The sequence below is a fragment of the Cetorhinus maximus genome, chromosome 2, assembly GCF_964194155.1.
Source record: "Cetorhinus maximus chromosome 2, sCetMax3.hap1.1, whole genome shotgun sequence".
Classification (NCBI taxonomy): domain Eukaryota; kingdom Metazoa; phylum Chordata; class Chondrichthyes; order Lamniformes; family Cetorhinidae; genus Cetorhinus; species Cetorhinus maximus.
Genome location: NC_135880.1, coordinates 143,160,919 through 143,188,453, shown reverse-complemented (window position 1 = coordinate 143,188,453; position 27,535 = coordinate 143,160,919). Strand labels below are relative to the sequence as shown.

The 27,535-nt window shown below is 46.0% G+C and overlaps 1 protein-coding gene across 1 annotated transcript in view; it reads right to left on the bottom strand.

Moving 5' to 3' along the window:
• The window catches only part of mboat4 (membrane bound O-acyltransferase domain containing 4), a 31,779-nt gene extending 4,852 nt beyond the window's left edge, over nt 1-26,927 (bottom strand). The window contains exons 1-2 of the mRNA XM_078559531.1: nt 26,800-26,927; nt 23,762-23,986 (exon numbers count right to left, since the gene is read on the bottom strand). Of these exons, the coding sequence (XP_078415657.1) occupies nt 23,762-23,986; nt 26,800-26,927 (353 nt within the window). The remainder of the gene's footprint in view (nt 1-23,761; nt 23,987-26,799) is intronic.
• Between the last annotated feature and the right edge of the window lie 608 nt (nt 26,928-27,535).

Genomic DNA, 27,535 nt, shown 5'->3' with positions numbered 1-27,535 from the left:
AGTGAAGCACTGCTTCACCTGAAAGGAGTGTTTGGGGCCTTGGACGGTGAGGAAGGAGGAGGTAAAGGGACAGATGTTGCACCTTCTGCGATTGCATGGGAAGGGGCCGTGGGTAGGTGATGAGGTGTTAGGGGTAATCCCATTCTCTCAGTTCATGCCATTCCCCTCAGTTTCTTCGCCTTCGTTGCATTTGTTCTGATGATGCCACTTTCCAAAGCGGTGCTTCTGACATGTCTTCCCTCTTCCTTAACTGAGGTATCCTCCCCACTGTGGTTTACAGGGCCCTCAACCGTGTCCGACCCATCTCCCGCGCCTCTGGCCTCACACCTTCCCCTCCCTCCCAGAACCATGATAAGGTCCCCCTTGTCCTCACTTTTCACCCCACCAGCCTCCACATTCAAAGCATCCTCCTCCGCCATTTTCGTCAACTTCAGCATGATGCCACCACCAAACACATCTTCCCCTCACCCTGCTTGTCAGCATTCCGTAGGGACCGCTCCCTCCAGTAGTTTCTGTTTTTGTATCATCACTCAGGAGTTGCCTTTGAATGGCTGAACCTTGTGAGACCTCAATCTGCATCATGAGATCATCACCTGGAGCAGGGTAAGGAACGCGAATGGATAGTCAATAAGCACGTGCCTGTGGACGGAATGGTCCACTCCTCCATCACCCCCAACAACTCATTCCCTTCCCAAGGCACCTTCCCATGCATTTACAGAAGGTGCAATACCTTCAATTTGGTCTACTGCATTCGCTTCTCCCTGTGCGGTCTCCTCTACATTGGTGAGACCAAACACAGACTGGGTGACCACTTTGGGGAACACCTCTGGTCTGTCCGCAAGCATGACCCAGACCTTCCTGTCGCTTGCCATTTCAACACACCACCCTGCTATCATGCCCGCATGTCCGTCCTTGGCCTGATGCAATGTTCTAGTGAAGCCCAATGTAAATAGAGGAACAGTACCTCATCTTCCGATTAGGCACTTTACAGCCTTCCGGACTTAACACTGAGCTCAACAACTTCAGACCATAAACTCCTTCCTCTATCCTCACCCCTTTTTAATTCCTTTTTTTCAACATTCATTTTTATTTTTTATCCGCTTATTTTTATTTTTATTCATTTATCCATGGTTTTATCCCCTTTTTTAAATCTCCCCTCAATCCTATTTTCTATCCTTTTTTCTCTGCCCCATCCCCAAAAGGGCCATCTGTTACTTGTTCCTGTTGTTTTTTTTCTGTGTGCTGGCCCTTGTTCTGCTATTATCACATTCTGCTTTCTTACCTTTGCCACTATCAGCCCTTACCACTACCATTAACACTCCCTATGTCCTTTAGTTCATGACATCTTTGTCAATCTCTCCTTTGCCCCCACTCATCATTGGCCTTTTATCCAGCTTCACCTGCTCCACCCCCCCCTTATAAACAGTGTAAATCTTATCACATTTCCACTTCTCTTCAGCTCTGAAGAAGGGTCATACGGACTCGAAACGTTAACTCTGTTTCTCTCTCCACAGATTCTGCTCGACCTGTTGAGTTTTTCCAGCATTTTCTGTTTTTGTATCATCACTCAGGAATTGCCTTTGAATGGCTGAACCTTGTGAGACCTTAACCTGCATCACAAGATCATCACCTGGAGCAAGATAAGGAAGGGAACGCGACTGGATAGTCAACAAGCACATGCGTTGGACGGAAATGGTTGGGAGGTTGTAAGCATGCGTGGGGACTGGGGCAGTGCAGGGGATTGCCGGGAAAGAGCTGGTAGCTGCTGTTGTGTGCTAGAAAATTCCAGATGGACAGGGAGGAGGGACTGAAGTGAAACTGCCCTGCCCCAGGCACTCGGCTAAGTTGCTCATGCTCATAATAAATATCATTTTAAAGTTTCAGAATTCAGACTTCAGTTTTTGCCACAGTGCTGGTGCTGGCGTGCTGTGGCTGCCATCCCAACCATTGTCACCCTAGACGACCATCTAGTTTGCCTAGTGGTTCTGCTGGCCCTGTCAAAGAATCCAAGTAAAATGTAAATCAACTGGGATGAGGGAATAATTTTCCACTGCCCCAAACCATTTCTAGCCCAAAGGAAGATGGTGGTGGCAGTTAGAGGCCTAGGTTCAGCCATCAATACAGGAGCTCCCTTAGACAGTATCCTTGACCTATCTATCTTCAGCTGCTTCATCAATGAGATACTGGTTACATGGTTACATGGTTCTTCTGGTTTGTCAGCTTCAGCTACAGTCTGGGTCCTGACCAGATTACTCTGCCCTGGACCGAAGCACATTTCTCCACTTCTTCTGGATTGTATTGTGACTGCCAACGTCACCATCATTTTTTTGCCCTGTAACTGATGCTGCATGCCTCCTGGATCTTCATTCCAATGGAAATTCCTCCATCAATGTATCTTCTGACACCTTACCCATCAAATAGCTTCTGGACTTCACTCACGCCATGCCTGTCTCTGAAATTGGACAACCAGTTTGTTGACACTCTAAGCTAACTCCACCTATGTAAAAACAAACCTATGTATATCAACTTAAACCTGCTGTGGGACCTATGGCTTTCACTCTGGGCTCTCTCCTCTTGGCTCCTTTCTGTCCCTGATCAGTACTAGGATTAATGCATCCTAATTAATGCTCCATATCCAGGCCTATGTAATTTCAGTTTTTCCCATGTCTATTTACTTGCACACTTTGGCTGCCACTTTGGATTAGAGCTCATCATTTCGATTTTCACTTTATTATTTTCCTCCCTCTTTTTACTCCTTTATCGGTGGCCCTTCTAGACCCTCAGCTCCTGTAGCTATGCCTCCTTTCATTTCTCCCTTCTCTGTACATTGCCTTACCAAATCCCCATCCCAACCCTTCAGTATTCTTTGACCTCCCTACCCTTCTGCTGCCATTCGAGGCTTAACTTCCTCTTCGTTGAGCCTACAGCTTCCCTCTCTGCTGCTCTTGCCATTCTCTGAAGGCATTCACCACTGCCTTCACATGAGCAGCAACCCCAACTACACATTCCCACTCTCTCCCTGCTCTTCACACCCAGGACACCAGCTGGGGAATGATCTTGCCAATCTCCTCCCTGTCCAACTCATCCCCCCCTATGCTGAACCTGTGGACTCTGCCAGCTATCACCTTTCCTCTTCACAGCTCCCTCCAGAATGTCCATTCACTCATAAACAAAGCCCTTCCCATCCATGAGCTTATTGTGGATGATTGCATCGACATCATAGGCTTGACAGAAACCTGGCTCAGGGGTGATGACACCTTCCCTCTCAATGAAGCCTCCCCTCCTGGTTATAGCTTTCACCGCTCACCATACCTAGTCACAGTGGTAGTGTGGTAGTGTGGCTCTTATCAACAAATCGCACTTTGGTTTGTCCCCTTAATCCTCTGACATTTTCTCCTCCTTTGAGCACCTTGCCATATTCAAACCCTCTCATCTTTCATTTGAAATCCTGGCTCTCTACCACCCACCCAAATAGCATGCCAATTTTCTTATGGAACAATCCTCACTACTTTCCTCCCTCAGCCTCTACACCAAGCAGCTTCTCATCCGAGGTGATTTCAAACTCCACCTCAATTCATCACATTCTATACTCCCTGAGTTCACTGCCCTCCTATTCTCCCTTAATCTCTCGCTCCATGTAAACACACAAGGCCATGTTCATGGCCACCTGCTTGACCTTACCATCCTGTGAGGCCCCGCTCCCACAGTACCAATCACAGATAAAGCCAGCTCTGATCAGTTCTTTGTACTGCTCTCAACCCACAACCCACGTCCCCTCTAAACCTTACTTCCTTCTGTATCTGCCCCTGGAAAGAAATCTTTCCCAATTCATTACAACTGCAGTTTAAAAATCCCAACTGTCTCGCCTTTGGCCCTCATGTCACCACAACATTTTTGCAGCTACTGATCTCCTCAACTCCACTCTTGATGCCTTAGCCCTCATTAAAACCATTACTCTTTCCCACCCTAGCCATTTCCCCTGGTGTGGATCTTATCTCTGCTTCCTGAAGTCCAAGGGATGTAGATTTGAAAGTGTGTGGTGGACGACTGGTTTAGCCATCCACTGGACCACATGAAGCACTATTGAGTCCTGATTTCATCTGCCAAAACTGCTCAATATTCCACAATCATCCTGGAATGCAAAGATAACCCCTGGCTTCTTTTCTCTACTGGAAGCTGTCTTCTTTAGCCCTTCTCTGTCTCTTCCAACATCACCTCAAACAAGAGGCGTGAGGAGCTCATAGACTTTTTTGTGCCCAAGGTTGAGACCATCCCACCAGCTGCTTCTGCTGCTTCTCTCCCTTCCCATAGCCCTCCAGGCCAAACTTCCTCTAAGGTCAAAACAAAAACAGAATTACCTGGAAAAACTCAGCAGGTCTGGCAGCATCGGTGGAGAAGAAAAGAGTCGACGTTCGAGTCCTCACGACCCTTCAACAGAACTTCCTCTAAGGTCCCCTTCCCTAGACCTGAACTTGTACCTTTCCCTAGTTTCTCTCCTATTTCCCTCATGCTCTCTTCACGTTCATCTTGGCCATTAGAGTATAAAAATAGGGAAGTGTTGTTGCAACTGTACAAGGCATTGGTGAGACCGCACCTGGAGTACTGTGCACAGTTTTGGTCCCCTTACTTGATGAAGGATGTAGTTGCACTGGAGGCGGTTCAGAGGAGGTTCACTAGATTGATTCCAGAGATGTGGGGCTTGTCTTATGAGGAGAGATTGAGCAGTTTAAGCCTATACTCGCTAGAGTTTAGAAGGATGAGAGGAGATCTAATTGAGGTATATAAGATGCTAAAGGGGATAGACAAAGTAGACGTGGAGCGGAAGTTTCCCCTTCTGGGGCATTCTAGAATGAGAACCATAGTTTTAGGCTAAGGGGTGGTAGATTTAAATCAGAGATGAGGAGGAATTATTTTTCTCAAAGGGCCGTGAATCTGTGGAATTCACTACCTCAGAGTGCAGTGGATGCCGGGACGCTGAATAAATTTAAGGAGGAGATAGACAGATTTTTAATTAGTAACGGGTTGAAAGGTTATGGGGAGAGGGAGGGAAATTGGGAGTTGAGGCCGAAATTAGATCAGCCATGATCGTAATGAATGGTGGGGCAGGCTCGAGGGGCTGAATTGCCTGCTCCTAGTTCTTATGTTCTTATAAGATTCACCTCCTGCTTCCTTGACCGTATTCCCACAAAACTACTTCCTTTTTCTTTCCTGGCTCCTATGCTAGCTGATATTGATAATGGCTCTCCCTCCTCAGGTTCTGTTCATCTCTCCTTTAAATCTGTTGTTATCCCCCTGACCTCAAAAAACTCTAGACCCATTGAACTCAAAAAACTCTTGACCCCACTGTCCTTGCAAACTACCACCCCATCTCCAACCTCCCTTTGCTCTGCAAAGTCCATGAATGTGTTACCTCCCAAATTCATGCTCATTTTCCCCACAGCTCCATGTTTGAATCACTCCAAAGTACATAGTACTGAAATTGCTCTTCTCAAAGTCATTGGTCTTATGTTATGTGACTGTGACAAAGGCAAACTATCCCTCCCTGTCATTCTAGAACTGCCTGCAGCCTTTGACACAGTTGACCATCCTCCTCCAATGCCTCTCTGCTGCCATCTAGCTGGGTGGGATTGCACTCACCTGGTTCCACTCTTATCTATCTGATCTTTGCCAGAGAAACACCATTAATGGTTTATCTTCCTATTTCCACACCAGCTACCTCTGATGTCTCCCATGGATCTATATTTGGCTCCCCCCTGCCCCTCCCTATTTCTCAACTACATGCTGCCCCGATGACATAATTTAAAAACAAAATGTCATTTCCACATGCCCGCTGACGACACCCAGCTTTACCTCACCACCACCCCTCTCAACCCCTCCCGTAGATCTAAATTGTCAGCCTGCTTGTCCAACATACAATGTTAGGTGAGTAGAAGCTTCCTAAAATTATGGCCATTATTTTCCACTTCCATTTGCAGCGGGCTTCATAGCTTGTGGGAGCGGAAAATGTCAGGAGATCACAAAAATCAGTTTCATGTCATCGTAAAACCAGTTTGCAATCATTCGCTCCACCTATCAATGGCGGGCCGCGTTTCCCACTGCTGCATGTTGGGAACCTAATTTCAATACTTCTGCATCTCATTATAAGCCTTGTTCGCTGCAATCATCCCCCCCACACTGGATCATGAGCAAATTTTACTTCCTGTGCCATGGTGCCATGGTCAGTTAGCTCATCCACCTCTGCAGCCTCCACTCCCACCCAAACAAGCTGAAAAAACCTCAAACCTGTTGGACAATTGCAAGGACCAGGGCTCCTGCACTCCTGACCCCTGGGTCCCCTTACCTGCCTCACTTGCAGTCACACCCTCCTGTCTCTGACCACTGACCAAATTAGAAGACTCTATCCTAAGGGGTGTGACTGCCTCCTGGAATAAAGTGTCCAGGTAACTTTACCCCTCCATGATATGCTGCAGTGTCTGCAGCTCGGCCTCCAGTTCAATAACTCGGAGCCGAAGTTCCCGCAGCCACAAACACTTACTGCAGATGTGTTTGCCCTGGATCACACTGGTATCCAGAAGCTCTCACATCCTGTAATCGCAGCACATCACCTGCCCTGCCATCTCCAATATGTGTTAGTTAATTAATAATTGCTAGTTAATTAATTATAATGAATAAAGCAAACATCTATCAATAGGTTTTGGCACTGCCAGTAAACTTTACAATACTGATAAAACAATACAGTACTTGCAATACTAATAAAACTAATAATACCAGTTACTGGTTTACCTGCTCCTTCTGCTGCACCAAAGTGGAAATCAATTACTAGAGGCTGAAAAAGGGTAGAAGAAAAAAAGCACCTCCTCTCCGCCCTTCACCAAACTCCCCACTCAACAGACTTTATTTATTGTAGTAAACCTTACCTAAAGCACCTCTTTCCCCCATGCACTGAATTCCCACTTTGAACCAAATATTTCCATTATTTTTAAATGTATTTCCATCCATTGTTTCATCTCCACCTTTTAGCCTATTTCGATCCCTTCCCCCCACCCCACCCCCACTAGGGCTATCTGTTACTTGCTTATCCTGCTTTCTAGCCTTAATGTCACCATTAACACATTCCTTAGCTAATATCACTACCATTAACACCCTGTTGTCCTTTTGTCTATGACATCTTCCGCAATCTCTTTTTTGCCTCCACCTATCACTGGCCCTCTATCCAGCTCTACCTGTCCCACCCCCCTCAACCAGCTTATATTTCACCTCATTTCTATATTTCCTCAGTTCTGATGAAGAGTCATACGGACTCAAAACATTAACTGTATTCCTCTCCGCAGATGCTGTCAGACCTGCTGAGTTTTTCCAGCTATTTTTATTTTTGTCCCAAATGTCCCAAAAACTTGGTCTCTGTCTCATTCAGGCTGAAGTCTCCCCTTACTGATCGTGCGCCTCTTACTGACACCCAGGATGTTGAAAGTGGGGGATTCAGCGATGGTAATGCCATTGAATGTCAAGAGGCAATGATTAGATTCTGTCTTGTTGGAGATGGTCATTGCCTGGCACTTGTGTGGTATGAATGTTACTTGCCACTTGTCAGCCCAAGCCTGGATATGGTTCAGGTCTTGTGCATTTGAACATAGGCTGCTTCAGTATCTGAGGAGTCACGAGTGGTGTTGAACATTGTGCAATCATCAGCGACCATCCCCACTTCTGACCTTATGATGGAAGGAAGATCGTTGATGAAGCACCTGAAGATGGTTGGGCCTAGAACACTACCCTGAGGAACTCCTGCAATGATGTCCTGGAGCTGAAATGATTGACCTCCAACAACCATAACCATCTTCCTTTGCGCTAGGTATGACTCCAAGCAGCTGAGAGGTTCCCCCTGATTTCCATTGATACCAATTTTGCTAGGGCTTCTTGATGCCACATTCGGTCAAATGCTGCCTTGATGTCAAGGGCAGTCATTCTCACCTCGCCTCTGGAGTCCAGCTCTTTTGACCATGTTTGAACCAAGGCTGTAATGAGGTCAGGAGCTGAGTGAACCTGGCGGAACTCAAACTGAGCATTGGTGAGCAGGTTATTTCTAAGCAAGTGCCGCACTGTTAATGACCCCGCCCCCCCCACCCCACCCACCCCATCACTTTACTGAGTGTGTGAGTTTAGAATGATGAGATGGCATTGCCTTACTCTGGTGACACAGGTGAGATTATTCATCCTCTTTCTGCACGGGATGGCCAACCTCTTCTGTGCAGCATTGGCACTGACCACCATTGCCACTGCCTCCCAAGCCAGAGTGGTGACATTGCTGGACCTCCTGCGGCCAGAGCCGGGGTAGAGTACATCACGGCGAGCTTCCAAACGGCATTCCAGTGATGGGTCACTGAACTCTTCTTGGCTTTCAGGGCCGTGTCTTCACTGGAGCAGTCCTAGGCTGCAAGCATTGAGAACTGTGTGTGCTGCTGCAGTTTAGATATGGCACCTGGAGTGAGGTAACGGTGAGGTAATAGCGTGGCGGGTGATTCAGAGTCTGCCCATCGTTTCTTGTGGCTACATAATTACTGTGGCAGGAAGCAAAAACCCACTCTTGTGGTTGGCATGCAAAACGTCTTTTTCACGCCCGCCACCGCAGTCAGTGCAATTCAGGGAAAATTCTGCCATGTACCTTGGCAAAACTGAAGCCATTGTCTTCAGTCCCTACCCTACTTCTGCTCCATCACCACCAACTCCACCCTTTCCTTGACAAATATTTGAGGCTGCACCAAACTATTCACAAACTCTATGTCATATCTGAGCCCGAAATAAGCTTTCAACCACATCTCCATGCTTCACTAAGACTGCCTATTTCCATCTCCATAACATAGCTCAAACCCAGCCCTGCCTTAGGCCCTTCTGCTGTTGAAACCCTCATTCATGCCTTTGTTACCTCTAGACCTCCAATACACTCCTGGCCAGCCTCCAACATTCAGTTGTAAACTTGAGGTCATCAAAACTCAACTGCCCATCTCCTAATTTGCACCAAATTCTGTTCACCAATCACCCCTGTGCTTGCTGACCTACATTGCTTCCTGGTTAAGAAATACTTTGATTATAAAATTCTCATCCATGTTTTCAAATTCTTTCATGACCTAGCCTTTCCCTATCTTTGTGATCTCCTCCAGCTCCACCTTCCTCTTAAGATATATGCAGTACTCTAATTCTGGCCTTTTGAGCACCTCCTGTTTTAATCCCTCCGCCATTAGTGGCTGTACCTTCAGTTGCCTTAACTCCTAAGCTCTGAAATTCCCCCCCTAAACCTTCCACCTCTCTACCTCACTTTCCTCCTTTAAGGCATTCCTTAAAATCTACCTCTTTGACCAAACTTTTGGATACCTGATCTTTTATTTCTTAATGTGGCTTGATGTCATATTTTGTTTTATAATGCCTCTGTGAGGCACCTTTGGCCATTTTATGACAATAAAGGCACTTTATAAACACAAGTTCTTGTTGTTGAGGGCAGAAGTGGGTTTGTTCACTGATGATCACACAGTGCTCATTTCCGTTCTCAATTCATCAGAGAATAAAGCAGCCTGTGCCAAATTGAGCAAGACCTGGACAACATCCAGGTTTCAGCTAATAAATGCCAAGTAATGCTTATGCTGACCATCTCCACCAAGAAAAAACATCTAACCACTTCTTGACATTCAATGGCATTACATCATTGACTTCCCCCATCGTAGCAGGAGTGCGACTCACTGGATTGCTCTGTGGGGAGCTGGCATGGACTTGATGGGTCGAATGGCCTCCTTCTGTGTTATATGTGATTCTATCACTCTATGAGTCATCATTGATCAGAAACTCACTGAGCCAGTCTCATATCTGACATGGCCACTAGTACAGATTAGAGGCTGGGTATTCTGCGGTGACTGATTGCTCTGAATCTCCTGAATTCCCAAACCTACAAGAAAACCAATAAGATGCAAGTCAGAAGTATGATGGAATACATTCCACTTGCCTGTACTGGTGCAACTACTATAGTACTCAAGAAGCTCAACTCTATCCAGGGCATAGCAGTCCGCTCCCCATCCAATATCTCAAGCCCCTCCACCACTGGTGGTCTATGGTAGCTGTGTTGACTATTCAGTAACTTACCAAAAATTTTTTGAGCACTTCCCAACCCATCTGCTCCACCACCTAGAAAGACAAGGACAGCACATGTCTGGTAATACTATCGCCTCCAAGTTCCCTTTCAAGTCATACACCATCCTGACTTGGGAAACATATCCCTGTTCCTTCATCAGCACAGGGTCAAAATCCTGGAACTCTGTACCTAATTGCACTGTGGGATTAACTTCGCTACACTGGCTTTCTCAATGACAACCAGGATTGTTATGCTTCTGATGTGCATAAAGTTTGAATGAGCAAAACCAAGTATGAAAAATGAGCTCAAACTGGAGCTTCAGCTTAAAGAGTACACAATATGGAGTTAGTATTTAAAATAAATGCTGGGAAATTGAAGATAATTGAAATCAAGTAGGTTTATTTAAATAGAACATTCCTTACCAGTGATAAACAGGCCAGCTACATACTGTGCTCAGGAACAGCTCATTAGTGGGATATAAATAACTCATGCCTTATCTTGTGTAAGACATTTTGTTAAACAGAAAAACTGAGATGTTAGGGCAATAGAAGTGTAGTGTGGCATGCCTATGTATCCATATGAACATACGAATAAGGAGGAGTAGGCCATTCGGCCCCTCGAACCTGCTCCACCATTTAATAATATCATGGCTGATCTGATAGTAACCTGAAATCTGCATCCCACCTACCCCCGATAACCTATCACCCCCTTGCTTACCAAGGATATATCCACCTCAGCCTTAAAAATATTCAAAGTCTCTGCTTCCATCGCCTTTTCAGGAAGAGAGTTCCAAGGACTCACAACTCTCTGAGAGAAAAGATTTCATCTCTGTTTTAAATGGGCAACCCCTTATCTTTAAATAGTGACTCCTAGTTCTAGATTCTCCCACAAGAGGTAACATCCTTTCCATATCCACCCTGTCAAGTCCCCTCAGGATCTTATATGTTTCAATCAAGTTGCCTTTTACTCTTCTAAACTCCAGCGACTACAAGCCTAGCCTGTCCAACCTTTCCTCATAAGACAACCCGCCCATTCCAGGTATTAGTCTGGTAAAACAAAAATAAAAATACCTGGAAAAACTCAGCAGGTCTGGCAGCATCTGCGGAGACGAATACAGTTAACGTTTCGAGTCCGTATGACTCTTCAACAGAACTCTAAGTAAAAATAGAAAAGAGGTGAAATATAAGCTGGTTTAAGGGGGGTGGTGGGACAGGTAGAGCTGGATAGAGGGCCAATGATAGGTGGAGATAGCCAAAAGATGTAATAGACAAAAGGAAAAAGAGGTGTTGACAGTGGTGATATTATCTAAGGAATGTGCTAATTAAGGGTAGAAAGCAGGACAAGCAAGGTACAGATAGCCCTAGTGGGGGTGGGATGGGGTGAAGGAATCGAAAAAGGCTAAAAGGTAGAGATAAAACAATGGATGGAAATACATTTAAAAATAATGGAAATAGGTAGGAAAAGAAAAATCTATATAAATTATTGGGAAAAAAAAGGGGGATCAGAAAAGGGGTGGGGATGGAGGAGAGAGAGTTCAAAACCTTCTCTGAACTGCTTCTAACGCATTTACATCCTTCTTTAACTGAGGTGACCAATACTGTACACATCACTCCAGATATGGTCTCCCAATACTCTATATAACTGAAGCATAATCTCCCTACTTATGTAAAAGTAAAATACTGCAGATATAGGAACTCTGAAACAAAATCAGAAAATGCTAGAAAAACTCAGCAGGTCTAACGGCATCTGTGGAGAGAGTAACAGAGCAGAACCTTCTGCTATTATCACATTCTGCTTTCTTACCTTTATGCCACCATCAGCACTTTTTTTATCACTAACCACTACCACTAACACTCCCTTTGTCCTTTAGTTCATAATATCTTTGTCAATCCCTCCCTTGACCCCACCTATCGCTGACCTTCTATCCAGCTCCACCTGCCCCACCCCCCCTTAAACAGTATAAATTTAATCATATTTCCACTTCTCTTCTGCTCTGAAGAAGGGGCATGTGGCCTCAAAATGTTAACTCTGTTTCTCTCGCAACAGATGCTGTTAGACTTGCTGAGTTTTTCCAGCATTTTCTGTTTTTGCTCTGTACTTGTGTATTCAATTCCCCTCGCAATAAATGTTAACATTCTATTAGCTTTCCTAATTACTTGCTGTACCTGCATACTAGCCTTTTGCGATTCATGCACTAAGACACCCAGATCCCTCTGCACCTCAGAGCTCTGCAATCTCTTGTCATTTAGATAATGTGGCTTTCTTTTATTCTTCCTGCCAAAATGGACAATTTCGCATTTTTCCACATTGTACACAATTTGCCAAATCTTTGCCCATTCACGCCACCTATCTATATCTTTTTGTAGCCTTCTTATGTCCTCTTCACAACTTACTTTCCTACCTATCTTTGTGTCATCAGCAAATTTGGCAACCATCCAATCCATCCCTTCACCCAAGTTACTTACATAAATTGTAAACAGTCGAGGTCCCAGCACTGATCCCTGTGGCACACCACTCGTTACATCTTGCCAACCTGAAAAAGACCCATTTATGCCAACTCTCTGCTTCCTGTTAGCCAGCCAATCTTCTATCCATGCCAATATGTTACCCCCATGCCATGAGCTTTTATTTGCTGCAATAACCTTTGATGTGGCAGTTTATCAAATGCCTTCTGAAAATCTAAGTACAGTACACCCACCAGTTCCCCTTTATCCAAAGCACATGTTACTACCTCCAAGAACTTTAATAAGCTGGTTAAACATGATTTCCCTTTCACAAAACTATGTTGATTCTGCCTGATGACCTTGAACTTATCCAAGTGCCCTGCTATAGCTTCTAAAATTTTCCCCACAATAGATGTTAAGCTAACTTGCCTGCAGTTTCCTGCTGTCTCCTTCCCTTTTTAAATAATAGAGTTACATTTGCTATCTCCCAAGCTAATGGAATTCTTCCTGAATCTAGGGAGTTTTGGAAAATTAAAACCAATGCATCAACTATCTCACTAGCCATTTCTTTTAAGGCCCTAGGATGAAGTCCATCTGGACCCAGGCACTTGTCAGCCTGCAGCTCCAACAATTTACTCAGTACCATTTCTCTGATGATTGTAGTTTTCCTGAGTTCCTCCCTCCCTTCCATTTCCTGATTTATAGCTGTTTCTGGGATGTTACTTGTATCCTCTATAGTGAAGACCGATAAAAAATACTTGCCCAATTCATCTGCCATTTCTTTGTTTTCCATTATCAATTCTCCATACTCGTTTTCTATAGGACCAACGCTCACTTTGTTAATTTGTTTCTTTTTAAAATATTTATAGAAACTCTTACTATCTGCCTTTACATTTGTGGCTAGCTTTCTCTCATACTCTAATTTTTCCCTCCTTATTAATCTTTTAGTCATCCTTAGATGTTCCTTATATTGTCCAATTTTCTGACCTTGCACTTATCTTTGCACAATTATATGCTTTTTCTTTAAGTTTGATACTATCTTTAACCTTTCTAGTTAACCACGGATGGTGTGTCCGTCCCTTGGACTTTTTCTTACTCGTTGGAATGATTCTACTCTGTGGGCAACATTTTCGTGCGGGAGCGGGAATGGGCAGGCCTCCGATTGGTGTCCCCAGTTGGGGGTGTGCCGCCATTTTACATGGGCGGGCCAATTAAGGCCCACCCAGCTTGACATCCACCAGGATATGTGCTCCCTGTGCAGGCAGGGGGGGGGATTCCCTCAGCTGGGAGTGCACTCTTTTGCACATGCGCGCGAAAGAGCGCACAGATCTCCCTGAGGCAAAGTGCTGCCTCAGGGAGATCGGCTTCGATTCAAAAGTTGAAATAAAGGTAATAAAAAAATTTCCCTGCCATGTCCCCTCGTGTGGCACTGTCACATGAGTTGGGACATGTCAATAACTTTTATTTAAACATTTGAGAAAAATTTAAATCATGCTTTTTCTGAGGCCCGCCTGGGCTCCTGGCCTGCCCGACAACCTTAAGGTTGGATGGGCAGGTCCATCAATCAGATTAATTTGTTTTTTAATGGCCTTAATAGGCCTTTGACAGTTCGGCGGGCGCGCAGCTGGTTCGGCTGCACGCCCGCCAAACTGAAACTCTAAATGATGCGGGGTGACGTCGGGACGTACGCCAGACGTATCCCTGCGTCATTTTACGTGTCGGCGAGCGGGCCCCGTCCCCGCTCGCCGACTGGAAAAACCTGCTCTATGTAGTCTGAAATATCCCTTTAAATGTTTGCCATTGCATCTCTATTCACCTATCCGTTAACCTAATTTGCCAATTTACTTTAGCCAGCTCTGCTTTCATGCTCTCATAATTGCCCTTATTTAAGTTTAAAAACATAGTCTTGGACCCACTCCTGTCTCCCTCAAACTGAGCGTAAAATTCAAGCATATTATGGTCGCTGCTACCTAGGGACGCCTTCACTATGAGATCATTAATTAATCCCATCTCATTGCACAACACCAGGTCAAGTATAGCCTGCTCTTTGGTTGGCTCCAGAACATGCTGTTCTAATAAACTATCCTGGAAACATTCTATGAACTCTTCATCCATCTGTCTCTTCTAGTCTATATGTCGATTAAAATCTCCCATGATTATCGCCGTGCCTTTCTGACAAGCTTCCTTTATGCTCCATTCTACCATGTGGTTACTATTAAGGGGCCTGTACACGACTCCCACAAGTGACTTCTTGTCTTTGCCATTTCTCATCTCTACCCAAACCGTTTCCACATCCTGGTTTCCTGAACTTAGGTCATCTCTCTCTATTGTGCTAACACCATCATTAACTAATAGGGGCACCCCTCCACCTTTTCCTTGCTTCCTGTCCTTCCTAAATGTCCTATACCCGTTAATATTCAGATCCCAATCCATGTCCTCCTGCAGCCATATCTCTATAATGGCTATCAAATTGTACTTATTTATTTCTATGTGCACTCTCAGTTCATCTGTTTTGTTTCGAATGCTTTGTGCATTCAAATACAGAGCCTTTAGTTTTAACCTTTTATACTTTTTATAACCTCGAGTCTCATGTGTTGATTTATCCATGCCTCATCAGCTTAAGATCTTCCTGGACTCTTAAGGGGCTGTTAGAAATGATTACCACCAGAAGGAAACCTCTTGATGCATGTCTTATCGAGACTGATCAATTGAATGGAAAGGGATTTTCTTTGAATATAATTTATTCAACAGTATAAGAGTTTGAACAAATTCTGGCACATGCTCTCATGTCCTTTCAGATTCTTCCTTTCTTTGCTATGGGCAGAATTTTCAAAGTGACATGTGGGTGGCGGGCCCCGCACGTCAGCGCGTAAAATGAGGCGCGATGACGTCGGGCGAGCGTCCTGACGTCTCCGCGTGCCATCGCAGTATTTCGCTGGGTGGGTGCGCGATGAAGTGCGACACGCGCCCGCCATTAATTAATGGGCTAGTTAAGGCCCTTAACTCGGCAATCAATGCCGATTTTCAGGCGCCCATGCGATCTTTGGCTCGGCGCACGGGCGCAATGGGCAGGCGGGTAAGAGGCTTTTTAATAAAACTCATCCACAGGCGGGATAAGAGGGCTCAGTGGGGTGTCAATCTGGTTTGTGAGTATTTATTGCAGAAAGTTTTTTAAACTTGCCTGTGTGATCTGTAGCAGTTCAGAATGAATTCCAGCAGCTTTCTGCGTACTTTGAACCTTCAGCTCAGCACTCTGCAGTCAGGAATCTTTATCAGGCCTGCAGCTTTCCAGAGGCCTCCCTTTAGCCTGGGTATGGGTTCTGACATCTCTACTGGAGGCAGCTCCTTTGAGGAGGAAGGGAGCGACAGAATAAGAAGGAGGCCAGGAGAGAACAATCAAACTCCAGGGGAGCCACCTTTGGGAATACAGGCACAGGCACAAGGGGCGCAGGGCCAAGGGGTTGTCCAAGGTGGAAGAGGCCGCAGAAGACGCCACTATCCTGCTGCCAGGGTATACAGGTTGAGAAGCAGCTACCTCAATATGTCTGAGGTGCAGTGCCGAAGGAGGCTCCGACTGTCAAGGGAGACAGTACACTACATCTGTCAGATGATTGGCCCTGAGATCTCCCCTAACTGTGTGGGTTGACACCCCATGCCAGCAGCTCTGAAGGTCACAATTGCCCTCAACTTCTATGCCTCTGACTCCTTCCAGGGCTCAGTGGGTGATCTTTGCGGTGTCTCCCAATCAGCTGTCCACACTTGTGTCAAACAGGTTACAGACGCTCTGTTCAGACGTGCATTGACCTTCATCCACTCCCGCTGCGACCAGGCAAGTCAGGCACAGCGAGCCAGAGGCTTCGCGGCCATTGCTGGCTTCCCCCGCATCTAGGGTGCAATAGACTGTACACATGTGGCCATCAAGGCGCCAGCAGGTGAACCCAGTGTCTTTGTCAACAGGAAGGGCTTCCACTCCATGAACGTGCAGATAGTGTGTGACCACAGGATGCTGATTCTACAAGTCCGTGTAAGGCACCCAGGCAGCTCCCACAACGCCTACATCCTCAGACACTCCCAGGTGCCGGGCCTCTTCAGTGCTCTAGCCCGGCTGGATGGATGGCTGCTGGGTGACAAGGGCTATCCCCTCAGAAGGTGGCTCATGACGCCTCTCCGCCATCCAAGAACAGAAGCTGAGGAGCGCTACAATAGGAGTCACACCTCCACAAGGGCTGTGGTGGAGAGAGCCATCGGTCTTCTCAAGATGCGCTTCCGTTGCCTGGACCGTTCAGGGGGCGCACTCCAGTACCCGCCAGGTTGTGGCTCTCTGATTATGGTAGCATGCTGCGCTCAGCACAATCTTGTGCTGGAAAGGGGGGACACAGTGGACGATGAAGACATTGACGCAGTGGATGCGGCTGCACACAATGAGTCCAGCACTGAGTCAGAGGATGAGGAAGCACAGGGGAATGATGTGGGGCTAAACGCTGACCCGGGACTACACCAAGGAGGCAGGGACACCCGGGAGACTTTAATCCAACGAACCTTCAGCCAGCTCCACACAAATGGATCAGGAGGACCAGCCTTGCTTGGCGCTTCCATACTCGGCACTTAAGTGCTAAATCTGCCACTTCATCAGCTGCAACTAAGGGCTTTGGACATAAACCTCAATGTCCGTTCAAACACTCATGATATGTATATAAAAGTTACAAATGCAGAACAAAGGAGCCACCCTCAGCCATGGTAACACATCTGGTTTTAATTTCATCCATGATACGGTGCAACAAAATGAAAGCAAAATGTTTTTACAACAGCAATAAATAACAATTCCCTAATCTAGGGCCAACACAAAAGCACCAGTGAGAAACCTGTGGTGTGCCTAAGGTGCCTTATGCTTACATTTTATGGGTGCTACTTCTTGGTGCTGCCCCATCGCTTGGAGTGGCTTCTGAGACAGCCTGCTGACTCTGCTATCCTGGTGGCCTCGATGACCTTGGCGGATGTCCTCTGGCCCGTGGAGCCTGTGCTGGCCCTGCCTGGGAGGGAGTGGCCAGTTCCACAACTGGCATCTCCCCAGTCGCCGCAGCCTCACTGGATGCAACGGTCACTGGCAGAGGGTCGGAGGAGCTGCTGCCCTCATCCAAAGCGCCCTGAGAGGAGCCCGGAGAGACAACAGGCAGCTGCTGCGCCGACGTGAGGTCGCTTCGGACCTCCCTGCTCACAGTAGATGGATGGGCACCGAGCTGGGAAACTTGGTGCCCAGACCATCTCCCACATTGCCAATGACCAGCTGTGGCCACTGGCGCTGTGAGGGCTTGCAGGTCCGAGCCTATCCCATGGAGATGCTGCTTGTTCTCCTGTAAGCCCCTCTCTAGGAGAGTCGCCACTCTCTCCATGGAGGAAGCATGATGCTCTGACATGAGGCTCATTGCATCACTCATGCTTCGCGTGGACTCCTTCACCACGGACACCAAGCGAAGCATAGTCTCATGCAACACTCCCAGATGCTCCCGCACACCCGGCTGCATTTCCTGCAGCTGCTGCATCGTGAATGACTCTGGAGGCACAGCATCACGCCCCGACTCAGCATGTGCCTGGTCCTCTGGCTGTTGGCGCCATCGGCACTCTCTGTCTCTACCACCTTCTCCAGTGATTATGAAGTACCCTCACTGCTGTGTCCCGGGACACTAGCCGATGTTGCAATTCCCACCGATGTGCTAGTATCTGCGCTGGTGCCTGCCTGGCAGAAATGGTGTGACGCAGGTGACAGTTCACGGCCCTTAGGCGTGAGAGGGGGCATCTCTAATGAAGCCTGGTCGCCAGCCTCTGATGATGCTGAAAATAACAACAAGGACAGTGGATCAGTTAGCGTCCACACAGTGACACACTTCATCCCTTTCCCCCTGGCTCATTATGCACTCAACCTTCCAGAACCTAAGGAGACGAACATTGGTGGGGTGGCAAATAGTCAGGAGGAGGCCCAAACATTACAGGCGGATACAGGCGGGCTGGTCAGATGGCCTAAGGAATGCCAAATGGAATGTTATGTGGATAAGTGTGAGGTGATGCACTTGGGCAGGAGAAACTAGGTACAGGAATACATGAGGAATGGTAGGACCATAGAAAGTAAGGAGAATCAGAGGGACCTTGCTGGGCATGTCGACAGGCCCGTTAAGGTAGTGGGACAGGTACATAAGGCGTTTAAGAAGGTAAATGCCATACTAGCCTTTATTAGCCAAGGATTATAATGTAGGAACAGAGAGGTCATGTTCCAAGTGCAGAAAACGCTGCCGAGGCCACAGCTATAGTTCTGCGTGCAGTTGTGATCAGCGCTTCATGGGAGGGATGTGATTGGAGTGGAGAGAGTGCAGAGGTCGCTGACCAGGATGCATGTTGGGCTGGAGAGTTGGAGTCATGAAGAGACATAGCATAGACTGGGGATATTTCCCCTGGAGCACAGGAGATTGAGGGGTGACAATATTGAGCTTCATAACATTATGAGGGGCATAGATAGGGTGGACAGAAAGCAACTTTTCCCCTTGGCGGAGGGATGACTAACCTGGTGGCATTTATTTAAGGTAAGGGGCATGAGGTTAACAGGTGAGATGACGAGGAACTCTGGCACACATTAATGTGGGACGCACTGCCTGAAAGCGTGGTGGACGCAGAAACCCTCCTAACATGTAATAGGTGTTTGGATGTGCAGTTGCAATGCCATGGCATACAAGGCCATGGGGATAGTGATCAGAAATGGGATAAGGCAACTTTGGAAGGTGCTGGATACGTGCATCTTTGATGGGCCTTTGTGTATGACCCACATGTCTGACTGTATCAGTCTGTGAATGAGTAGTGTTGCTGCATTCATGATTCCAACGATCATTAGTGCTTTGGATGGTGGGAAGACAGAGCGGATGGGACTGTGGACCTCAAATACCTGGCCGCTCCACCCCTGCCTCACCGACACTAGTGGACCTGGGCACATGGCGCGTTTCAAGCTCCTGCTCAAAATGACTCAATATCACCAACTGGGCCTGGCCGCCTCCAGTGCACGAACGCTCATAAGCATTGAGTGCATTTTTCTCCTGCAAAACAGAGAAGACCATTCACTGGGGCTAATCGCTCGTGTACTCTGCATGCGCACACCGCACCCCAGCCACAGTGGCCCATCTGAGGCCTCCAGTGCCTCCTGTCCACACTACTGCTGATTGGTGACAAAAATATAGTACAACTGCTCCCAACCTCCCCCCCCACCCCCCCACCCCCTCTCCCGCAACAGCCACCTTAGATACATGCTGCATCCATCACTCTCAGAAATACACAGTCTTAGCGCCCGTAGCAAGGACGCGCAACTAGATGCGGCGCCGAGGGCACCAGATGGCTCTTGGCCACGAAACCTTGAGGCTCCCCTTCCACAATCTCATCACCGTGAATAGGACATGTGTTGGAGTTCTGAGTATGTGCCGAGCTGCATCTCCTGCAGGTTGCCCCCAGACTAGTCATGTGCGGCTAAGACCAACACATGGTGCGGGGAAAACCCATCTTCTCATTGATCACTGAGGCTGATCTAAGCATGGTCACTACCTGCTTGCCCACCCAGCGTGCGACAAATGCCCAACATGAGTCAATGCAGTCATGGCAGTAAGACTTGGCGGGGGGACCCTCAAAGGCTAAGGCTACCTGCTGGATTAAATGCCCAACACCAACATGGTACTCACCCTTCCAGAGCGCAACAAATCGTTAAAGTACTTGCGACACTGGATCCAGGTGTGCCACACCACATCCTGGGAGCTCACCACCTCCTCCCAGGCATGCTTCGTCATGTGGGGGGCCTCCTCCTCCCATCCTGGGGAAACAGCACCTCCTCGACAAGGGCAGCAAGGCAATCATCTGAAAAGCAAGGGGCACATTGGCCACCCGTTGGCCTACACTGCAGCCTGCCCTGCTCCTGGCCCACACCCTGCAGCCTGCCATCCTCCTCTGGGCTTCCCCCAACATTGGTCTGTTGTGCAGACCCCCTGCGGTACCACCTGTTGCTGGCCATGGTGATCAGTCTAAAGGAGGCTGCCGGGCCTTTTTTTAAACAGACTGCCGGGTCGCTATTGGACCCAGAGGTCTGTACACGCCCGCCGCAAACTCCAGACTCCCGCTTTCCCCGGGAGTCGGAAATGCGCTGGGCGGGTCTGAATTGGCCCGCCCACATAAAATGGCGGTGATCGGGTCCGCGGCAGCCCATATCAGCACCTGCTCTGCCTGCCCGCCAAATGGAAAATCTTGGCCATAATCTTTACTTAGCAGAGGTAGAGTGGCACCTTTTACAAGCACAATATTGAAGACAAAGAAGGTGGTTATAGATTGTCTGACTGTAGCAGTCAGTTATAGGCAGAGATAGGTGTGCCAATTAACTGCCTGAGGTTAAGGAAGGTGATATTTAAGTCAGCAAACTCAGAGACAATGCATATGTAGGGAAGGTGTGTTCAGACAAAGCAGAGGATCTGCGTGGAACAGGTAACTCTGCCATGGCAGGGGCTTATCAAGGACAAAATCACATAAGCTCTTGAATCATTGCTAACCATCAACAAATTTGCAGTAAGTGTTGAAAAATTGAGTTGCTGGCACAGGGGATCTCTGCTTGTGCAGTAATTGGTTGCACTCCACAGCATCAGCAGATGAGAGATTTTCTTGATCTTAATCCCCAGCGTCTAGTCACCTGAGAGGCACTGTCAGACATTTCAGTGTGATAGTGCAGTGTAAGAAAAGTTGGGGACTGACCATCTGCAGGGGTTAAGGGGGAAGCTACAGCAGATGAGTGACAAAAACACAGTAATTGCTGCAACTGTCCCAACAGATATACGAGGCTAAGTTTCCTCCCATTGGCTGGTAAGTAGCAGAGCGCGAATACCAACCTCCAATCCAAGATCTTTAGCTTGCAGCAATTTTTCCCAAAGTGCTCATTAATTTGCCCCATGGAGTGAATCTGATTGATCTTTTAATATCTATTCACATCAACACAGGGCTTTCTTACTCAGCATTTGTGTGCTTTTTTTTAAACTGTCATGTTCTTCGATTGTATTACTTTTGGAGCATTACTTATTTTGGCCTTTCACTTTCATTAATGGTTTTATTTTCTCTTTATTTCCCATTGATGCTACAAGATATTTTCAGTGTCCCTGTGTCTGCAGATCCTGCTATTTTCCTGTTGTTACTGGGACACATGCCGTGCTTGCATTCCCCATAAATTACTTGGAGTGCAGGGAAGAGGAAGCCCCATCTTAATTTCAATGAAAACTTAATGAGATCAAGCCTGCAGAAAACAGGGCACACACACACACACACAGATATATATATAAGTAAACATTATACTAACCAGCTTCCTGAAAGAAATTAAGAAAATAAGTATTTGCAATCTCTATGCTAACCTATTAATTTATCGTTAGCCTTTATCTACAGTTATTCATTTCTTTTAGAAGGATCTATCTGTTTGTGTTTTGAATCTGTGTCTTGTTTCCTTCATCATCAACTTTCTTTCAGGGGTATCTGATCAAAGCTTTTGCAAAATATTGGTGTTGAGTTAGGCTGGGCACATGGCTTGGCCTGCTGCTGGTTTTAACACTTGTTACCTTTCGCTTTCATCTGTAACTGCTGGCAGCTAATTGCAGATGGAGCCATTGGCTACAGAAGTTAAGTGGTTTTGAGAGCACTGCTTTATGGAGCAGGAGGTGCAAAAGTGCTTCCACGAGCCCCTCAAACAAACTTTCTGCCTCGCTGCCAACCCCTTGTCTGTTCCCCAATTTTTCATGATTGCCGGGGATCAGCACCAACAGTCCTCGACTCGGGCCTCCTAATGCTGGCTCTCCTGTGTGATAGCCTGCCAATCTGGCCAGTTGACGGTCAGGAAGTAGAATGAGAAAATGATAATGAGGACCTGCCATTCAGATCCTTCTGTCACTCTGTGATTTATGGGAACAATCCCCACCCCGCCGCTGTCGCGTTCCCTCACTCTCTCGCGGTAATTATCAGGCCTTACTTTCCATGTGGTTTTACAAGCAGACAGGCATATTCAGATGAGGGAAACATTGCCACTGTTTGAACACTGAATATATAAGTTAATTGGTAGGTCTCAGTGTCAAACTTTCAAAAGTCAGTACAATATTACCACTCATCAAAATCTGATGGACACCACTAGAGAATCCACAGACGACTTTTCAAGAACTTGCGGACCATGTGTTGATCATCCTGTAATGAAATAAATCTCTATTTGGACACAGGATCTGTGAGTCCGCAGTCCCTTAGCAGCCCTAATAACCATGCTGGATTCCATCAAGCAAACGCCTGGATATAAGTGTTGGTTAGCTCTTCTAATATTTGTGTACAAAAAGGCTTCATTATGTGTGGCCAGGAAATCATGGAGATGAAGCTGGGAGAAAATTAGCTTGAAGGCAAAGCAGTAAAATAAAGAGGCCAGAAGTACCAGCAGAACAAGAGAAAACTAATAGGACCAAGCGAGGTAGAACATAGGACAGAATTTTCCGTTTGTCGGGCCTGACCCAATCGCAGGTGGGTGCGGAGTCAACCGCTATGCGCTCCCTGTGCGGGTGGGGGGGGGAAATCCCTAAAGTTGAGAGTGCGCTCTTTCACGTATGCGCACGAAAGAGTGCACTCATTTCCCTGAGGCTGCATCGCCTCGACTTTTAAAAATATTAAAAATAGAGAAATAAAAAGTCCCTTACATGTCCCCTCATATGACAATGTCACATGAGTTGGGACATGTTCATAATTTACATAACAACTTTATTACAATTTTTAAAACCCTACATGAAACCTCATCCCGCCAGTGGATGAGGTTTCATGTTTTTTCTATTTGCCGCCGGGGCTCGTGGCCGACCCGCCAACCTTAAAGTTGGACAGGCAGGTCCTTTAATTGTATAATTGATCCTGTCAATGGCCTCAATTGGCCATTGACAGGTCGGCGGGCATGCAGGTGATTTTGCTGTGCCCCCGCCTTCCTGAAAATTTAAATGGGGTGGGGTGACGTCGGGAGTTGCGCCTGATGTCATCTCGCATCATTTTAAGGGTCGGCGAGCGGGCCCAACCCGCCAACGGTAAAATTCTGCCCATAGTTATAAAACCAGGAGAGAGCAATATTAGACTGGGTAATGGACCAATTAACCAAGCGGTACTTATAATAAGTGCTTATAGGTTATACACTTACTTAATGTCTGTTGCTTCTTGTAGATAGTAGTCTTTATAGTGTAGCCAGAGATGGCACAGTGTTTGCCATCCCATCTGAATGAGGAAGGTCCATTTGTGAATAATTCTGGGCTCCAGAGAGTGTATGAATACCACGGAGAGAACTGAAGGTATGAGCACCAGAACTGCATAAAATCCCATGGAAACAATCGCCATTAGAAGTCCTCCGAACATAAGGAATATATATCTGGAGAAATATGACAAATTCTGTTCTTTAAATTAAACCCATATGAATTGCTTCTTAAACAAAAACAGAAACAGAAATACCTGGAAAAACTCAGCAGGTCTGGCAGCATCGGCAGAGAAGAGTACAGTTGACGTTTCAAGTCCTCATGACCCTTCAACAGAACTAACTAGTTATTTCTAACTAGGTATTTCTGTTTCTGTTTCTGTTTTGGATTTCCAGCATCCGCAGTTTTTTGTTTTTATAAATGAATTGCTTCTTAATTGTGCACATCGGCATCGTGTTATTGATCAGCTTTTCTAAAAGAAATACAAACACACGCACCCACACAGAGATTCACATGTGGGCCAACACATACACAAACCCACACATACATAGGGGCCTGAATTTTTAGGATGCTGGGGTCTTGTTTCCCACCATCCAAAGAGTCGGTGGGAAACATATCCCCGCCGACTCCAACTGCCCCGCAGCCAATTTACACTCCAACAAGCAACAGTTGGCTGCAGGTGGGACTTCCGCTCCTCACAGTGGCAGCGCTGCAGCGGACAGAAAAAGAAGTTCAAGAAGTCATCAGAGACTAAGTCCGGGAACTGGAGGCACAGACAAGTTCAGAGGGTCCCGGGGTGGTGAGGGTAGGGAAGGCCTGGGGGGTGGGGGCACGAGGAGGGTTGACCGGGGTCTCGGGAGAGAAACCCGGGGTGGGGAGGGAGTTCAGGAGGCCACTGGACTTTAAATGAAGGGGGCACAGAGGTGCCTGACTTCAGAACAGGGCTTCTGATGGATGCCCCCCCGCCCCCCCCCCCCCCCCCCCCCCCCACCTCCACCCCCACCTTGGCCACTCCCCGCCCAGGATGTAACTTTGATGTATTTCAGCCTTCCACCACAGAGGTTTAATCTTCCCACCAGCCTAAAATTTGAGGTTGGGCAGGAAATGGCCCTTAAGTGACCAATAATTAGCCACTTAAGGACCTCAATTGGGACAAGGGTGGACTTCCTGTCCTAGCTCTTGCCCACCTCAGCGTAAAATCACTGTGTGGTTGGGATGGGCGGGAACCCAGAGAGAATCCTTTCCCTTCAATTTCACGCTCCCCTTCTGTCTAAAAGCCCGTCTGTGGGGAAGCGTAAAATCCTGGCTCTGGATGCATACACTTACATATCAAACCATACACTCAAGCATACAGACAGAAACGCAAACACGCATACTTTACATAGTCACACTCATATACAGACATACTTACAACCTCTCATATATGTTCTCATAGCAACTTATGCACATTGAAATACACTGAAACACACAGTGCTCAATGGTAGCAACTCTTACTTCTAACTCAGGAGCTTGTGGATTCAACTCCACTCCAGAGAATTAAACACATAACACCGGCTAACATATCATAGAGTATTGAGACAGTGTTAAATGAAGGCTGCATCTGCCCTCTCAGATGGACAAGCGATCCTAACCATTACCCACTAACAGAGGTTATCCAATTGCTTATCTCATTGCTGTTTGTGGGACCTTGCTGTACACAAATTGGCTGCCCATCACAACAGTGACGACAACTCAAGAACCCCTTTGTTGGCTATGAAGCACTTTGGAATGCCCTGAGTTTGTGAAAGGCGCTATATAACTGCAAGTTCTTTCTTTCTTTTGCAGACCCTCCAGACTTAAACTAGATGTCTGTTTGTTGTCATACAAAAAAATCTCTATTTAAAAACCAATATAAACATTACTGGAATAAAGCTCACAAATGTTTAATCTCTAGTTTTTCTTCAACTAATTTTGAAAGATAACCGAAGTACTTTGTATTAGTAGACCTAACTAAATTATCAAATGTTACTGAGTTTGTAACCCTTGACTCACCATAAGAAATGGTGCAGGAGATATCCTTGTATTTCATATTATATAATTAAAGCACTTTGAACAGTTGAACATTTTCACAATAATCAAATTCCTGCTATCACAAAACAGCTGACAAAACTATTACTTGTTTTTGTTTATCTTAATATTAAATGAAGCAGCTGCTTGCAAAAGAGAGTTCCATGCAAGAAAACTTTAATTTCGATTTTGATCAACACAAAAAAAGGTAGTAAAGGATTACTTTACACTCAAGTTAAAATTATTTCTAAATTATAATTTCTAAATTTCTAACTTATAAAATTATTTCTGTTTGTTCCTTAAATTCCTGGTCTATCCTACATAATAACAAAGAGTGAAATAAACAATCCACCAAGCTAGATTTTCCTGCAGATTATTCTCTTTTCTCTTCACAATTCCTTTTTTGCACAAAAAAAACTATTGCGAATGCTAGAAATCTGAAATAAAAAACAGAAAATGCTGGAAATACTCAGCAGGTCTGGCAGCATTCGTGGACAGGGAAACAGAGTTAACGTTTCAGGTTGGTAACCTTCCATCAGGGTTCAGATGAAAGGTCATCAACCTGAAACATTAACTCAATTTTTGTAGTTTGCTATTGGATCTGTAAATACTTAAGCTAGAGTTTTACAAATGTAACAGTCTATCTGCAAAATAAGGTTACAAAACATTCAAACACTCAGCTTCCTTCTGTTCCATTCCAAGATATTATAATTCAATTTGCCAACCAGACACTTTACCTAGGGACGCATATTGCTGGCTATTGCTGCTTTATTTCAACCTACCAAAGAAAAGTCACCTGCCCTGTTACCCATTGTCAACTGAAAATGTACATGTTCGCGACATCCAGGTTGCAGAGAGTATGGGATGGAATTAAGTACTTTTAGTGTTTAAAAAAGTTAGGGCTTGGCATTACTCATTACTGACAAACTTTAGGTAATCTTACCTTGCAGTCAAAGGAAGGTGTCCTGTGGTGGAGAGGCAGTAGAACGTAAGTGCAAGTGGGACACTCATAAACTGGTAGATGGTGACTGGGTAATAGTCTAACTCAAATTGTAAAAACCCTAAATCCATCCTGGGATATGGTTCAAATATAAGTTAGACAACCAATTAAAGCAACTTATTCTTACAACTGACAATATTCAAAAGCACAAGTGGCAATATTTAAAATGCAACTCCAATTTGTACTACACAGCAGCACCAAATTAATGTGTCACATGCTTGTCCATATTTAAACTGAACTTGAGAAAATATACAATAGAAGAAAATGTCAATTGATAAAGAAGGGGAAATGACTGATTCCTGCTCCTGTTTCCCAGTAACTGAGCAGCTCCAGAGAGGAATTCAATCTGGGTGCCAGATAAGCAGCTGAACTATCTGACACTTAGAATTCCTACTGCAAACAATACTTATTTCTGGCATGCTAATTGGCTTCTAGCAATCATAGTATTTGCTTAAAGGTTACATTAAAAGCAAAATATTTTACTTCTCTTGTTCTGTTTGAAACAAGCCTGGGTGTATCCAAGGAACATGGGTCCATGCACCATTATTAGTCTTTCACTTAGAATTACATTCCCTACATGGGATCACCATGGATAAAAGATAAATAAAATTCAAATAGAAATAATTTGATGTCCTCCCTGAGAAGACTATAATTCACACCTGTGGTTCACTGTTTAAAT